Raw genomic sequence first — 16,877 nt, 5'->3', positions numbered from 1 at the left:
ATAAATTTGAGTTTGAAACCATCAGAATATTTTTAGTATTAGTCATATCAGCAATAGTGACTTGTAAAGTGAAGGAGAGCCTACAACAAAATAGTTTGCATTATTTATACGAGGAGCTTTTGAAGTAGGCAACTCTTGCAATGACAACTGCATTCTACTCAGGCACGCACGTTATATAAAATAAATCAATTTGGTGGCTCATAATTGGCCCTTTCTCATAAGAGCATTTATCTCACACTCTCACTGCTGAGATCCTTTCAGCTTGCTCAGGTGGATGTTAAAGATCCTGTGGACGAGGATCATCTCCCAATGTCCTGCAAAGCATTTCTCCCTCACTCGACATCACTAATGTAGATCCACTGTCACTTGCATTTGCTATTGTGAGACTTTGCTGTATGCATTGATTCCCACATTTGCCTAGTTTATAGCAATGGCAGGAGGTCACGTGGTGCAATATGTCGCATCCCTGCCTCTGAGCCAGAAGCTCAGGGTTCAAAAACCACTCCAAAACCTAATGGCCAAGGAAAGTGCATTCATAATGTGGCAAAGCAAGTTGAGTATCTTCCAACATATGTAATGGTTGGTAGTGACAGCGAGAGAGACCCAGTCAGCCATGTGGTGATGAGAAATTGGAGCGGCTATCATCACTATCCACCACTCCAGACTACAACATGTAAAAGCGTATGTTGCCATAGCAACATGGACTCTTTAGTCAATTGGGTGGACAGCCAGAGTGGATCAGACTGGTGCTAGCATGACCCCTGTTCAATCACCGTTCTGGCAGGGGTAGATTCTGCACCTGCCTCCTTTCCTTAGCTGTGGTGGACAACCTATAGGTCGCAGAGAATAAAAGGGAGATAGAAACTACATGTCAACACTGATGCATGGGCTGTGAAAACAGTCAGAACCTCCCAAGTACAGGGAAGCAACTAAATAAATATAGCGTTTTCCTTTCCTACTAATATTCAGAGTCAAAACTGACAACACAAATAATGGGCAGAATGTCAGAGGTGACCAGCCCACATAGAATCCTGCCTCACTAAGTGAGTTCAGAGGAAAAATGAGCCTGTTCATTACCTTTCATTATAGCCTGCATTGAAGCAACTTCTTCCTGCCATTGCTTCTTCACATCATCGACTGCCTCCTGTTTGGTGGTCTCAGAAACCGTAGCTACTGCTTTTATATTCTCCATGTCAGCATTTACCTCCATGAGCTGGACTTGCAGCCGAGTAACATCACCTTCTGCTGACTGTAATGCAACATTTTGCCGCTTCAGTTCCTCTAAAAAAAAGGAAAAAGATCAATTTTTATTCTTGATTTTGAAACCTCATGGGTTACAAAACCTCCATAATGCCCGACATGTCTGCAATTACACATGAAAAAAACTCAAGCAAATTTGTGGGCCTCCAGAATTATGTTATTGCACAAGCAGCTGTAAGGCTTATTAGTAACTATGGTGATGTAGTCAAGGGAAGCATTGCTCCAATAGGGTTACCTGGATACCTGGGAACTAAAACATTACTGGTGTAGATAAGTGCATATCAGATTCAAGCACGCAATTCCAAAGTACGAACCATTTATTCTTGATCAAAGTTTAATATGACAAAAAGCTAGTCAAGTTCATCAAAAAAAAGTTTTAGTAAAATAAATCTCAAACACTAACGGAAACAAAGCCCAGAGACTTTCACTGAAAGAGCCCCTCAGTGACTGTATTTTCATTATGGGATATAAACATCCACTGGCTTAGCCAGCCTTTATTGCCCTTAAGAGCTTCCTTCTTGAACCACTGTAGTCCATGTGGTGTAGATACACCCACCGTGCTGTTAGGGAGAGAGCTCCAGAATTTTGATCCAGCGACAGAAAAATAAAGTTTCAAATCCGATGATCAGTGTTGTCTGCTGGTCATCCTTCTAGGTGGTAGAGGTTATGGGTTTGGAAAGTGTTGTCGAAGGAGCCTTGGCGAGTTGCTGCAGTGCATCTTGCAGATGGTACACACTGTTGTCATTGTGCATCATTGTTGGAGGGAATGAATATTGAAGGTTGGATGAATTGAATGAATATTGAATATTGACGGAATATTGAAGGAATATTGAATATTGACAGCATACCGATAAAGGAGGCTGCATTGTCCCAGATGGTTTTGAGCTTAAGTGTTGATGGAGCCACACTCATCTGGACAAGTGAAGAGTATTCCATCGTATTCCTGACTTGTGCCTTGTAGGTGCTGGGCAGACTTTGGGAAGTGAGTTACTCACTACAGAATTCCCAGCCTTTGACCTGCGTCTATTGCCAAAGTATTTATTAGACTGGCCCAGTTTAGTTTCCGATCAGTTGTGTTCCTCAGGTTGTTGATAGAGGAGGATTCAATGATGGCAATACCATTGAACTTCAAGGAGAGATAGTTAGATTCTCTCTTGTTGAAGATGGTCATTGTTTGTCACTTGTGCAGTGCCAATGCTACTGCTAATCATCTCCAGCCTGAATGTTTTCTGGGTCATGCTGACGTTTTGGCACCGACTACTCAATCATCTGAAGAGTTGCAAATAATACTGAACATTATGCAATCATCAGTACACCTCCTCATGTTGAGCTTTATGATGAAGGAAAGGTCATCTGTGAAGCTGAAGATCATTGGCCCAAATAACTCCTGCAGGGATGTAACTGGTCAAGATGATTGGCTTCCAACAGCCACAACCAGCTTCCTTTCTTTGAAGACGCCAAGAAAGGGAGCGTTTCTCCCCCCACACTCTAATTGACTTCAGTGTTACTAGGGCTTCTTGATGTAACATTCTGTTTTGACGTCAAGGTCAGTCACTCTCAACTCACATCTGGAGTTCAGCTCTTTTGTCCATGTTTCAGTCAAGGGTGCAATGAGGTCAGGAGTCGAATGCTCTGGCACAACGCAACCCAAACATCGGTGAGCAGGTTATTGTTGTGCAATAGCACTGCCGATGACACTTTCCCATCACTTTTCTGATGATTGAAAATAGACCGATGGTGCGAATTGGCTGGTTTGCGGGAGAATTGGCTGGTTTGGATTTTCCCTGCTTTTTGCGGACAGGATATACCTGGGCATTTTTCCACATTGTCAGTTGATGCCTGCATTATAGCTGTGCTGGAACAGCTTGGCTAAGTGCATGGCCAGTTCTGAAGCACAATACTTCAGTACTACTGCAGAAACATTGTCAGGACCCACAGCCTTTGCTTTATCCAGTGCCTTTAGCTGTTTCTTGATATCATGCAGAGTAAATCAAATTACAAACATACAGTATAGAAGGAGGCCCATCGAGTCTGTACCGACCCACTTAAGCCCTTACTTCCACCTATCCCCATAACCCAATAACCCCTCCTAACCTTTTTGGTCACCAAGGGCAATTTATCATGGTCAATCCACCTAACCTGCACGTCTTTGGACTGTGGGAGGAAATTGGAGCACCCGGAGTAAACCCACGCAGACACGGGGAGAACGTGCAGACTCCGCACAGACAGTGACCCAGTGGGGAATCGACTGAAGGCTGTGATACTGAGGACCTCAGGAAGAGGCCAAGATGGGGACGTCATGGTGGCGCAATAGTTAGCACTGCTGCCTCCAGCGCTGAAGACCCGGGTTTGATACCGGTCCCAGGTCACTGTCTGCATGGAGTTTGTACATTCTCCCTATGTTTGCGTGGGTTTCACCCCCACAACCCAAAGATGTGCAGGTAGGTGATTGGCAACGCTAAATTGTCCCTTTGACAAAAGGTCATCTGGACTCGAAACGTTAGCTCTCTTCTCTCCCTACAGATGCTGCCAGACCTGCTGAGATTTTCCAGCATTTTCTCTTTGGGTTCAGTTTCCAGTATCCGCAGTAATCCGCTTTGATCCAGGTGAAACTTTCCATCCCAGGCAACGTTCTGCTGAATCTCCTCTGTATCCCTCCAGTGCAATCATGTCCTTCCAATGGTGTGGCAGCCAGAACTGCACACCATATTCCATCTGTGGTCTAACCAATGTTTTACAAAGTTGTACAAAGACCTCCCAGCTCCTATAGTCTATGCCCCGGCTAATGAAGGCAAGCATTTGAATGCCTCCTTCACCACCCTTTCTACTTGTGCTGCCACCTTAAGGGAGCCATGGACTTGTACACCACGGTCACTTTGTTCCTCAATACTCCCTAGGGACCTACTGTTCATTGTACCTACTAACCCTTATTAGACCTCCAAAAATGCATCACCCCACACTTATCAGAATTAAATTCCATCTGCCACTGCCCTACCCAACTTACCAGCTGGTCAATATCAGTTTGTAGCCTAAGACAATCCTCCTTACCATCAACAACACCATCAGTTTTCGTGACATCTGCAAACTTACTAATTATACCTTCTACATTCACATCCAAATTGTTAATGTATATAACAAACAACAAAGGTTCCAGCACCGATCCCTATGGTACAATACTGGTCACAGGCATCCAATCATAAAAGCATCCCTCCACCCTCCCCCAATGCCTATTAACAAACAAATTTTGGATCCAATTGCCATGCATCCCATGGGCTCTAATACTTTGGACCAGTCCTCCATTTGGGACCTTATCAAAGGCCTTACTGAAGTCCATGTAAACCCCACCAACTGCGCTATCCTCATCAATATATTTAGTTACCTTTTCAAAAAACTCAACTGAATTAGTCAGGCAGGATTTCCACTGACAAATCCGTGCTGACTATTCCTGATCAATCCCTGTCTTTCCAAGTATTCATTAACCCTGTTCCTCAAGAGTTTTTCCCCCGATAATTTCCCTACCACTGATGTTCGACTAACTGGCCTGCAATTACCTGACTTATCCCTGATGCCCTTCTTGAATAAAGGTACCACATTAGCTATTATCCAGTCATCTGGCACTTCACTTGTAGCAGCAAAAATGTAAATATCTCCATCAGGGTGCCAGTAATCTCCTCCTTTGCCTCCCATAGCAGCCTGGGATACTCCCATCAGGCCCGGGGATTGATGCATCGTTATGCCCGCTAAAACATCGAACACCTCATGTGTATTAATCTCAACCGGCTCTAGAACATCACCATCCCAACTGAAATTTCCAGCTACCATGTCTTTCTCCGTAGTGAAATATTCATTTTGGACTTCGCCCATGTCCTCTGGCTCCATGCACAGATTGTTCCTTTGGTCTCTAATGGGCCCCACTCTTTCCCTGGTCATCCTCTTGCTCTTCGTATACCTATAAAATGTCTTTGTTTTTTTTTAGTCCAATCTATTGCGGGTGATATTAAAATAGGTAGCAGGCAGTGAGGCTGGGATAAAGAGTTTCCAGACAGATATAGATACGCTAGGAAAATGGGGCAAAATTTGGCACATGGCGTTTAATGTGGATAAGTGCGAGGTATGCATGTTGGCCGAAAATAGGTAAATTATCTAAATGGAAAGCAGATTTATAATGCTAAATTGCCCCTTAATTGGAAAACAAAATGGGAACTTTAAATTAAAAGAATAAAATACCAAGAGGGATTGATAAAGTAAATGTAGACTAATGTTCCCCCTTGTGGGGCAATGTAGAACGCGAGGTCACAGATATAGGTTGAGAGGTGGTAGATTTAGAACTGAGATGAGGAGGAACTACTTCTCGCAGAGGGTGGTGAATTTGTGGAACTTGCCGCCTATAGCGCGGTGGAGTCTGAGTCAATAAATGGTTGGTTTCAAGGAGATGATAAAATATATTTCGGATAAATAATGGGATAAAGGGATATGGGGAACAGGCAGGGTGATGGATTTGAGACCAGGAAGAAATCAGCCATGATCTGATTGAATGGCGCAGCAGGCTCGAAGGGCGGAATTGCCTACTTCCACTCCTAATTCCTATGTTCCTATCTGCCAATGATATTTCGTGGCCCCTCTTTTCCCTAATTTCTTTTTTAAGCCCTGCCCTAAACTCCCTATACTCCTGAAGGCCCTCCTAATTTTTATTGCTCTATACCTACTATATGTTTCCTTTTTTTTATATCAAACAATCAATATCTATTGATATCCAGGGTTCCCTGGACTTGCCACCCTTTCCCTTCACTCTTAGAGGAATACGCTGGCCCTCACTATTTCACTATTTAAAGACACACACTTTCCAAATGTAGTTTACCTGCAAGTAGCTGCGCCCAGTCCACGTTTACCAAATCCTGTCTAATGACATTGAAACCTGTCTTCCCCCAATTTAATAGTTATCTTTATTCTCACAAGTAGGCTTACATTAACACTACAATGAAGTTACTGTGAAAAGCCCCTAGTCGCCAGATTCCAGCGCCTGTTCGGGTACACAGAGGGAGAATTCAGAATGTCCAAATTACCTAACAGCATGTCTGTCGGGACTTGTGGGAGGAAACTGGAGCACCCGGAGGAAACCTAAGCAGACACAGGGAGAACGTGCAGACTCCGCACAGACAGTGGCCCAAACAGGAATCGAACCTGGGACCCTAGAGCTGTGAAGGAACAGTGCTAACCACTGTGCTACCATGCTTCAGACACTTGATTTCTGGACTAACCTTATCCCTTTCCATAACAACTTTGAAACTTCAACAAATAATATTTTCTTAAAGATTTCATAATTAACCAACAGCATGCAAACTACAACACAACTGTTCAAACATGGTACAATTGTCAAGCTAGCATAGGAATCAGAATTGCAGAAAAACACAGAACAAAGGCTACATCCAGACCACCCCCCCCACCCCCCCCTATTCCCCCAATCCCACAAATAAACCCTACCTCCCCCCAAGCTGATGGTAATTAACTCTTTGAACTACGAGTTAAAAGGCTGCCACCTCAGGTAGAATTCCTCCACCAATTCACCCGATGGTGGACTTAACCTTTTCCGGATATATACAAGGTCACCCAAACAGGCCGAGGCATTAGGCGGAGCGGATGCTCTCCATCCCAACATAACTCGCCTTTGGCTTCAATTTGCTTTCAATGAAGCAAAGGTGAGAGCATCCGTCTTCACTCCTGACCGCAGCCCCGACAAGTCTGACATCCCAAAAACGGCTACCAACGGTCAAGGCCCCAGATCAATGTCAAGAATCGCTGACATGGTGTTACAAGGGGCTGGTTTAGCACACTGGACTAAATCACTGGCTTTTAAAGCAGACCAAGGCAGGCTAGCAGCACGGTTCAATTCCTGTACCAGCCTCCTCGAACAGGCGTCGGAATGTGGCGACTAGGGGCTTTTCACAGTAACTTCATTGAAGCCTACTCATGACAATAAGTGATTTTCATTTCATTTTCATTTCAAAAGCTCACCAACCTCGGACAAGCGGACAAGACCACGTGGGTATGGTTGGCGGGCCCACGAGAACACTCCGGTCCTCCACTCCATCAAAGAATCCTCTCATTCTATTTTTGGTAAGATGAGCTCTGTGAACTACCTCAAGTTGGATCAGGCTACGCCTTGTGCAGGACGTGGTGTCATTTACCCTACAAATGGCCTCATTCCACACATCCTCATCTAGGATGGGTCCCAACTCCTACCATTTCGCCTTCACCTGATCAAGTGGCACAGATTCCAATGAGATGATCTGCTCATAGATATTCGAGATCCTCCCACCCCCACCGCGCGGCAAGTGTAAGATTTCCTGCAATAAGTCGCACAATTGTACATATCGAAACAGGTATGTCCCTGATAGTTGGAACTTCGCCGAGTACTCATCCCAACTGCTGAACCATCCATCTTTAAACAAATTTCGATGGCTCTCTAATCCCTCCCTATGTCAGGTCCAAACCTGATGGCACACCACTGAAATGAGCCATCAATGACATGACACTCAGCTTGTAATGTCGTCTGAGTTGCCTCCATATCTTCAAAGTGGAGATCACAACTGGGTTTGAGGTATATTTCATTAGAGAGAGTGGGAGAGGTGCCGTGACTAGGGCTCAGAAGCTCGACCCTTCACACAAACTTGCCTCCGTCTTCCCCAATTGGTGTCCGATTCTCTGTACCACACAAACACCTTCTCCACGTTGGCTGCCCAGTAATCCATGAAGAATTTAGGTAGTGTTAAACCACCCCCAAAGTTTGGCCCCTCTGGAGGTACACCCTGTGCATTCTTGGCACCCTGCTCACCCATATAAAGGAATTTTCTAACTTGTTCACCCTAGCAAAGAACGATTTAGAAAGAAAAACAGGAAGGTATTTAAACAAGAATTGGAACCTCGGCAGAATACTCACCTTTATGGTTTGAACTCTGCCCGCCAGGGATTACAGGAGGTTTCCATCTCTGCAAATTACGTCCCACCCTATCTAACAAACTTATAAAGTTTAACTTGTGAAGCCTCTGCCAATCATATGTCACTTGGATGCCCAGATACCGGAAGCTACCTCTGGCCCGACGGAATAGTAATACCCCCAGATTGGCTCCCCCTCCCCTCTCTGGAGGATTAACCGGAAAGTACTCACTTTTCCCCAGGTTTAACTTATAGCTAGAGAAGGAGCCAAAGCCCCTCAAGCAGTCTCGTAATATTGTCTATAAGAGGAGACTGGATCTGTGACATATAGGAGGTAATCAGCATAAGGCGCCACCCTGTGCTCCTTTCCCCCCGATCAATCTCCCTCTATACCCCAGCAGCCCTCAGTGTTATCAGCAGAAGTTCTATCGCCAGAGCGAAAAGGAACAGTGACAATGGGCACCCCTGTCCAGAGGGAAGTATCCTGAGCTTGTCACATTAGTGCAAACACTAGACATGGAGTTCTTGTACAGCAGCCGCATCCATCAAATGAAATTTTGCCCAAACTCAAACCACCCAAGTACCTCAAGGAGGTACCTCCACTCCTCTCTGTTGAATGCTTTCTCTGCATCCATTGATATAATCACCTCTGGCTCTGGGGACAAAGGCCAGAGGGCAAAGTTCAGAATCTGCTGTACATTAGACAACAGCTACCTTCCCTTCACAAATCCTGTCTGGTCTTTTGTCACTCTATCTGGGACACATGGTTTTAACCGCAAAGCCAGCACCTTGACATCCACAATTAGCAGCAAAATGGGCCTGTGAGAACATCACTCCTTGGGGTCGTTACCTTAACTTAAAATAAGGGAGATGGAGGCCTGTGAAAGCGTATCAAGGAGGGATCATCGTGCTAATGCGTTGTCTGAACATATCTACCATTATGGCACTCGCTGGTCTGAAATGTTTTTGTAACACTCAACAGGGTATCCATCAGGGCCCGGAGCCTTGCTCGTCTGCATCAGCCCATCGCTCTCAGCACCTTATCAGAGACTTGCTGGGCCTCCAGCTCCTCCCTATTCTTCTCCTCTAATCTCGGAAAGGATAACCTGTCACTCTGCCATATCCGACACACCCTCTGGCAGCTCCGCAGGGCTGAGGGGAATAGAACTCAATCTGAAGATCAGCGAACTATATCAGGGTGCTGACTGGTGCCTGCTGCTCGCATAATTTATCCAAATGAGATAATCCTCGATCCTTGCGCCTCTGGCATCTAACACCACAATTCGTGCCAGTTATCAGACATGATCAAATTCAGGCTCATTGTTCTCTAACATGATGAGAAATGATATGCATTCTTGGACAAACTAAGGACAGTCACCTCAGCAATTTGCTTTACCGCAAGCCCACAGATAAACTCATGATGCTCCACTTCTACAGCTTCCACCCTAAACACATTAATAAAGCCATCCCTATGGACAAGCCCTCCGTATTCACAGGATCTGCTCAGACGAGGAGGAGCGTAACAGACATCTACAGATGCTGAAAGATGCCCTCGTACAAACAGGATATGGCGCTCGACTCATCGATTGACAGTTCCAACGCGTGATAGCAAAAAAACCACATCGACCGGCTCAGAAGACAAACACGGGACACGACCGACAGTCGTCGTCCAGTACTTCCCCGGAGCGGAGAAACTACGACATTTTCTTGGCAGCCTTCAACACGTCATCGATGAAAACGAACATCTTGCCAAGGTCATCCCACACGCCCACTACTTGCCTTCAAACAACCGTGCAACCTCAAACAAACCATTGTTTGCAGCAAACTACCCAGCCTTCAGAACAGTGACCACAACACCATACAACCCTGCCAGAGAAATCTCTGCAAGGCGTGTCAGATCATCGACATGGGTACCACCATTACACACGAGAAATGCACCCACCAGGTACATGGTACATACTCGTGCGGCTCAGACAACGTTGTCTACCTCATACGCTGCAGGAAAGGATGTCCCGAAGCGTGGTATATTGGCGAGACCATGCAGATGCTGCGACTGCGGATGAACGGACAGCGCGCGACAATCGCCAGGCAGGAATATTCCCTTGCAGTCGGGGAACACTTCAGCAGTCAAGGGCATTCAGCCTCTGATCTTCGGGTAAGCGTTCTCCACGGTGGCCTTCAGGACATGCGACAATCCAGAATCGCCGAGCAGAAACTGATAGCCAAGTTCCGCACATATGAGTACAGCCTCAACCGGGACCTTGGTTCATGTTGCATTACATTTACCTCCCACATCTGGTCTGGGCGTGCGAAATCCTACCAACTGTCCTGGCTTGAGACAATTCACATCTCTTTAACCTGTGATTATCCCTCTCTCCAGTTTCTCTGCCTGGACCTGTAAAGACTTAATTACCTGCAAAGATTTGCATTAAAAGTATCGTTTGCATCTTTGACTTTGTGTATAGATATGTTTCTGGAACCCACCTCTTCATTCACCCGAGGAAGGAGCTGTGCTCCGAAAGCTAGTGATTCGAAACAAACCTGTTGGACTTTAACCTAGTGTTGTAAAACTTCTTACTATGATAAGAAATGGTTGTAAGAATATAGAGAATGGCAGCTTTAGGATAGGAGGAGTAAAAGGGGGAGAGAAATCAGTCTATGATAGAAGGGGAAGAAGGAAAGATAAAGCTCAGGGGCTGGATTCTCTGCTTGACATTTCAGGTTCACCCCGCCGGCAGGATGCTCCGTTACGCCGGCTGCTCAATGGGGTTTCCCATTGTGGGACATCCCCACGCCGTTAGGAAACCCCCGGGCTATCGGCGAAACAGGGTATCCCGCCGGCGGAGAATCCAGCCCCAAGTGTTTAGCATTGTTTACTTGCTTGGCAGGGAGATGAGAACCAGAGAGGGAATTTAAATTGGAGAGAAACAAAGCTGGCAACGATAGGAAGAATAGCAGGAAGCAAAACTGGAAAGCAGCGGAAACAAAGGCCATAATCAAATAGGATCAAAATACAGAAAAATGTTAGAAGACAAAAATTAAAATACTAGCTGAACGCACGCAGTATCTGCAACAAAGTAAATGAATTGATGGCACAAATAGATGTGAACGGGTATGACCCAATTGCTATTACGGAGACATGACTGCAGGTGACTAAGGCTGGGAACCAATGTTCAACAGGATTCAACAGGAAGGATAGGCAAAAATGGAAAAGGATGTGGGGTAGTGCTGTTAGCAAAAGACAAGATCAGTACATTTGCGAGAGAGGATCATAGATCAGAATATCAATATGTAAAATCAGTTTGGGTGGAGCTAAGGGGCGGCAGGTTGGAGCAAACATTGGTGGGAGTTATTTATAGGCCAAGCAGTAGTGGTTATGACGGACACTGTACACATCACAAAATTTGAGATGCATGTAACACGGGTAATACAAGTCCTGGGAGACTTCAATCTGCATATAGACTGGGAAAACCAAATTAGCACTATTTCTGCGGAGGATGACTTTCTGGAACTTATACAAGAAGGTATTCTAGAACAGTTCGAGGGTCCGACTCGGGAACGGGCTATTTTGGGTCTAGTGAGAAAGAGCTAATTAGGCTAATTAATAATCACATTGTCAAGGAGTCTTTAGGGAATAGTGCTCATATTGTGTTAGAATTTTACATTAAGTTTGAAAGTGGTGTTGTTCAATCAGAATCGGGTCTTAAATCTAAACAAAGAAAACTATGAAGGTGCAAGGGGCAAGTTAACCATGGTAGATTGGGAAGCTACATTAAAAGGTATGTTGGCAAATAGACAATGGTTAGAATTTAAATATTTAATACATGGTTTACAAAAATTTACATTCCTTTGAGGCATAAAAGCTCAACAGAAAGAGTGATTCAACTGTGGCTAACAAGAACTTAGAGATTGTATTGATCAAAGGAAGTGGTAGCTTTTTAGAATTCAGCAAAGGAGGCTGATAAGGAAGATAAAATAAAGAAAAGAAAATGACAGCACTAGCGAGAAACATTAAAACTTCTATAGGCATGTAAAAAGGAAAAGATTAGCAAATTCCCATTACAGGCAGAGGCAGGAGAACTTCTAATGAGGAAATGGCAAAGAAATGAAACAAATACTTTGTCAGTCTTCACAAGAAGAAAATATTAAAAACCTCACAGGAATACTAAAGCTGTAAAGGACTAGCAAAAATAAGGTACTTCTGAAATTAGTATAAATGTAGTTCTGGAGAACTAGGGCCGAGGTAGGATGATCTTTCAGAGGGTCGGAGCAGACTCGATGGGCCAAATAGCCGCCTTCTGTATGGAAGGGATTCTATGGTTCTATAATTCACTCGCTCCACCACCAAAGCATAGTACCATCTACAAGATGTACTTGAGTAACTCACCTAGGCTTCTTAGACAACCATCTGGGAGATCAAGAGCAGCAGACACCTGGGAACAACTCCACCTGGAAGTTCATCTCCAAGCCATGCAACATCCTGACTTGGCAATATTTCGCATTCTTTCAGTATCGCTGGGTCAAAATCCTGGAACTCCCTCCCTAAATAGTATTGTGGGTGTACCAACGCCTCAGGGACTACAGCAGTTCAAGAATGCAGCTCACCACCATCTTCTGAAGGGCAATTAGGGACGGGCAATAAATGCTGGCCTACATCTCATGAATGACTGAAATAAATGATGCTTCTCTCTGCTCAACCTCCAGATGTGGCAGAACCAGGGTTCTATACAAGTTTGACATAACATTCCGGATTTTAGACTCTAAATCTCCATTAATAATGTCTGTATGCCTTACTACCTGCACTCTCAGCCTGTCCTGATGCATGCATGTCTTCTGCACCCAGGCCCCTCTGCACCTGCATCCCCTTTAGAATTTTGCTCTTTATTTTATATTGTCTTGCCACATTCTTCCTAACAAAATGACACTTCTCTGCATTAAACGTCATCTGCCACCCATTCCACCAACCTGGCTCTGTCCTTTTATCCTCCTCTCAGTTCACAATGCTTCCAAGTTTTGTATCATCCGCAAATTTGGAAATACTTCCATGTACTGAACTGGTTTCATTTTATATTCAAACAGGCCAATCTCTGATCAGCTGTTAAACACAAAAGCGAAAAGGGCTATGATGAGACAGTTGAGCTCATCATCAACAGGGGAATGGTCACATCTAGAGAAGCTGCACTTTACTGTATTACAAACAAATATGAAACAGGAGTGTCAAAAGAAACTGAAGAACACAAAAATAAAAATGGAGCGATTTAAATGTGAATTGATAATAATAATAAAAATAACGCTTATTGTCACAAGTAGGCTTCAATGAAGTTACTGTGAAAAGCCCCTATTCGCCACATTCCAGCGCCTGTTCTGGGAGGCTGGTACGGGAATTGAACCGTGCTGCTGGCCTTATTCTGCATTACAAGCCAGCTGTTTAGTCGACTGTGCTGATATTAAACATTGAGGGGAAAAGTCAACCACCACTAACTGGTTTCTAATCTATAAAGTATCAACTGTTTAAAAGACTAATACGCAAACCAGGAAATATTAAAAAAAACTCAGCATCATTTTGGTTGACAAACTACAACTTTGCAGTTGTCAAAAGCACATATCTAAGTGTCAGACAGTACTGCCTGTTTGCCTTCTTAACTTTATAAACACCAATTCACCGCCATTTGAATTTTCCACTTCGGGTACTCTGGATCCCTGGTTAATTCACTCAGGTGAGCATGCAAACTACTTGCCAAAATAAAAGTAACTTCTAACCTTCTTTGGCGAGGTACAGCTCCTTGAATTTTGCCCGCTTCTGATTAAATTCGAATTCCAACTGCTGTTTGGTGCGCAGGAAATCAGCCTTGGCCTTTTCCAACTCGACAAGGCGCTGCTGGAGCTTAGCCACTGCAAGTGAAACAGGACAGCTAGATTAGCAGGGCAGCGTGAACTGCAGGCTAGATTGCGCAGCAGCCCAACATTATGTACTTCATTCACTCACAAAACCGGTTCTGCTGAAACACATGGAATGCAACACATTTTAAAGCATCAGAAGGAAACTGGAATGGTCAGAATAGAGTTGACTTCCACTGAAGATATATTGGGCCTGTGTATGGTCTATAGATCATACTAAGAACCATGAGGAGAATCTGGATTTGGCAGGTGCTCATGCTTTGAATAACTAAACAAAACCAATTGAAATAACCATTTCACAATATTAATAAAATCTATACAGTAAAATGTATCCTTCCAAACCAAGTAAACAAATTTCACGTTTTTAGACAAGTTTATGAAAGGAGGAAGCACTACAATCATGCACAACCGTGAACTGCAAAACTTCCTTCCAACTTTAAAAGGAGCAATGACAGCACTTCATTTTTGTTTGAGCTCCTGCAGCTAGATTGAAGAACTTGTCCTGCAGAATGAAAATAACACATGGACACTACATAGGAGGCTGAAATAAGTAGACATAATGTGGAGATGCCAGCGTTGGACTGGGGTGAGCACGGTAAGAAGTCTCACAACACCAGGTTAAAGTCCAACAGGTTTGTTTCAAACACAAGCTTTCGGAGCACTGCTCCTTCCTCAGGTGGATGGAGAGGTATGTTCCAGAAACATTTATATACACAAAGTCAGAGATGCCAGACAATGCTTGGAATGCGAGCATTTGCGGGTAATCAAATCTTTACAGATCCAGAGATAGGGGGTAATCCCAGGTTAAAGAGGTGTGAATTGTCTCAAGCCTCGACAGTCGGTAGGATTTTGCAAGTCCAGGCCAGATGGTGGGGGGTGAATGTAACGCAACATGAATCCAAGATCCCGGTTGAGGCCGCACTCATGCGTGCGGAACTTAGCTACAAGTTTTTGCTCGGCAATTCTGCATTGTCACGTGTCCTGAAGACCGCCTTGGAGAAGGCTTACCCGGAGATCAGAGGCTGAATGCCCTTGACTGCTGAAGTGCTCCCCGACTGGAAGGGAACATTCCTGCCTGGTGATTGTCGCACAATGCCCGTTCATTCGTTGTTGCAGTGTCTGCATGGTCTTGCCAATGTACCACGCTTCGGGACATCCTTTCCTGCAGCGTATGAGGTAGACTACATTGGTCGAGTCGCACGAGTATGTGCCATGTATCTGGTGGGTGGTGTTTCCACGTGTAATGGTGGCATCCATGTCGATGATCTGGCATGTCTTGCAGAGATTGCCCTGGCAGGGTTGTGTGGTGTCGTGGTTGTTGTTCTGAAGGCTGGGTAATTTGCTGCAAACAATGGTTTGTTTGAAGTTGCGCGGTTGTTTGAAGGCAAGTAGTGGGGGTGTGGGGATGACCTTGGCAAGATGTTCATCTTCATTGATGATGTGTTGAAGGCTGCGAAGAAGATGTCGTAGTTTCTCCGCCACAGGAAAGTATTGGACGATGAAGGGCACTCTGTCAGTTGTGTCCCATGTTTGTCTTCTGAGGAGGTTGGTGCGGTTTTTTGCTGTGGCGCGTTGGAACAGTCGATTGATGAGTCGAGCGCCATATCCCGTTCGTACGAGGGCATCTTTCAGCATCTGTAGGTGTCTGTTACGCTCCAACCAACTGTCCTGGCTTGAGACAATTCACACCTCTTTAACCTGGGATTACCCCCTATCTCTGGATCTGTAAAGATTTGATTACCCGCAAATGCTCGCATTCCAAGCATTGTCTGGCATCTCTGACTTTGTCTATATAAATGTTTCTGGAACATACATCTCCATTCACCTGAGGAAGGAGCAGTGCTCCGAAAGCTCTTGTTTGAAACAAAAGTGTTGGACTTTAACCTGGTGTTGTAAGACTTCTTACGGAAATAAGCAGAGACACTCGAGAGTTGCCAAAGTGTGTTAAAGACTTCATGAGGAATAGTCATCCGTAAGAATAGCCTCAGGTAACGATCAGCAGGAATGAAGTAAGGAAACATGGAAGTAAGGAGACTTGATTAGTAAGTTTGCGGACGACATAAAGGTTGGTGGAATTGCGGATAGCGATGAGGACTGTCAGAGGATACAGCAGGATTTAGATCGTTTGGAGACTTGGGCGCAGAGAAGGAAGATGGGAGTTTAATCCAGACAAATGTGAGGTGATACATTTTGGAAAGTCTAATGCAGTAGGGAATATACAGTGAATGGAGGTATTGAAGGTCAGAGAGATCTAGGTGTACAGGTCCACAGGTCACTGAAAGGGGCAACACAGGTGGAGAAGGTAGTCAAGCAGGCATACGGCATGCTTGCTTTCATTGGCCGGGGCATTGAGTATAAAAATTGGCACGTCATGGTGCAGCTGTATAGAACCTTAGTTAGGCCACACTTGGACTATAGTGTACAATTCTGGTCACCACATTACCAGAAGGATGTGGAGGCTTGAGAGAGGATTCGGGAGAGATTTATCAGGATAATGCCTGGTATGGAGGGCATTAGCTATGAGGAGAGGTTTCCCGCGAGGGGGGTGAGTGACAGGGTGCTTTCGGGGGTCTGGGTCGGGGATGGGAAGATATCTGATATCTACAAGGTAATGCAGGAGGTGGAGGAGGCATCAGTAGAGGAGCTAAAGGCTAAGTGGGAGGGGAAACTGGGGGAACAGATCGAAGATGGGACATGGGCTGATGCCCTGGAGAGGGTTAACTCTTCCTCATGTGCGCGGCTTAGCCTCATCCAATTCAAGGTGCTGCACCGGGCCCACATGTCCG

The 16,877-nt window shown here is 44.9% G+C and overlaps 1 protein-coding gene across 1 annotated transcript in view; it reads right to left on the bottom strand.

Annotated features, from left to right (window-relative positions):
• rabep1 (rabaptin, RAB GTPase binding effector protein 1) overlaps nucleotides 1-14,110 on the bottom strand; it is a gene marked incomplete at its 5' end in the record, with an annotated part of 132,950 nt that extends 118,840 nt beyond the window's left edge. The window contains 2 exons of the mRNA XM_038813590.1: nucleotides 1,078-1,281; nucleotides 13,954-14,110. Coding sequence (XP_038669518.1) covers nucleotides 1,078-1,281; nucleotides 13,954-14,110 — 361 coding nt within the window. The remainder of the gene's footprint in view (nucleotides 1-1,077; nucleotides 1,282-13,953) is intronic.
• Nucleotides 14,111-16,877: the final 2,767 nt, after the last annotated feature.

Source organism: Scyliorhinus canicula, chromosome 12 (assembly GCF_902713615.1).
Source record: "Scyliorhinus canicula chromosome 12, sScyCan1.1, whole genome shotgun sequence".
NCBI lineage: Eukaryota > Metazoa > Chordata > Chondrichthyes > Carcharhiniformes > Scyliorhinidae > Scyliorhinus > Scyliorhinus canicula.
The sequence above is the reverse complement of the archived record's forward strand: the minus strand, read 5'-3'. Positions and strand labels throughout refer to the sequence as shown.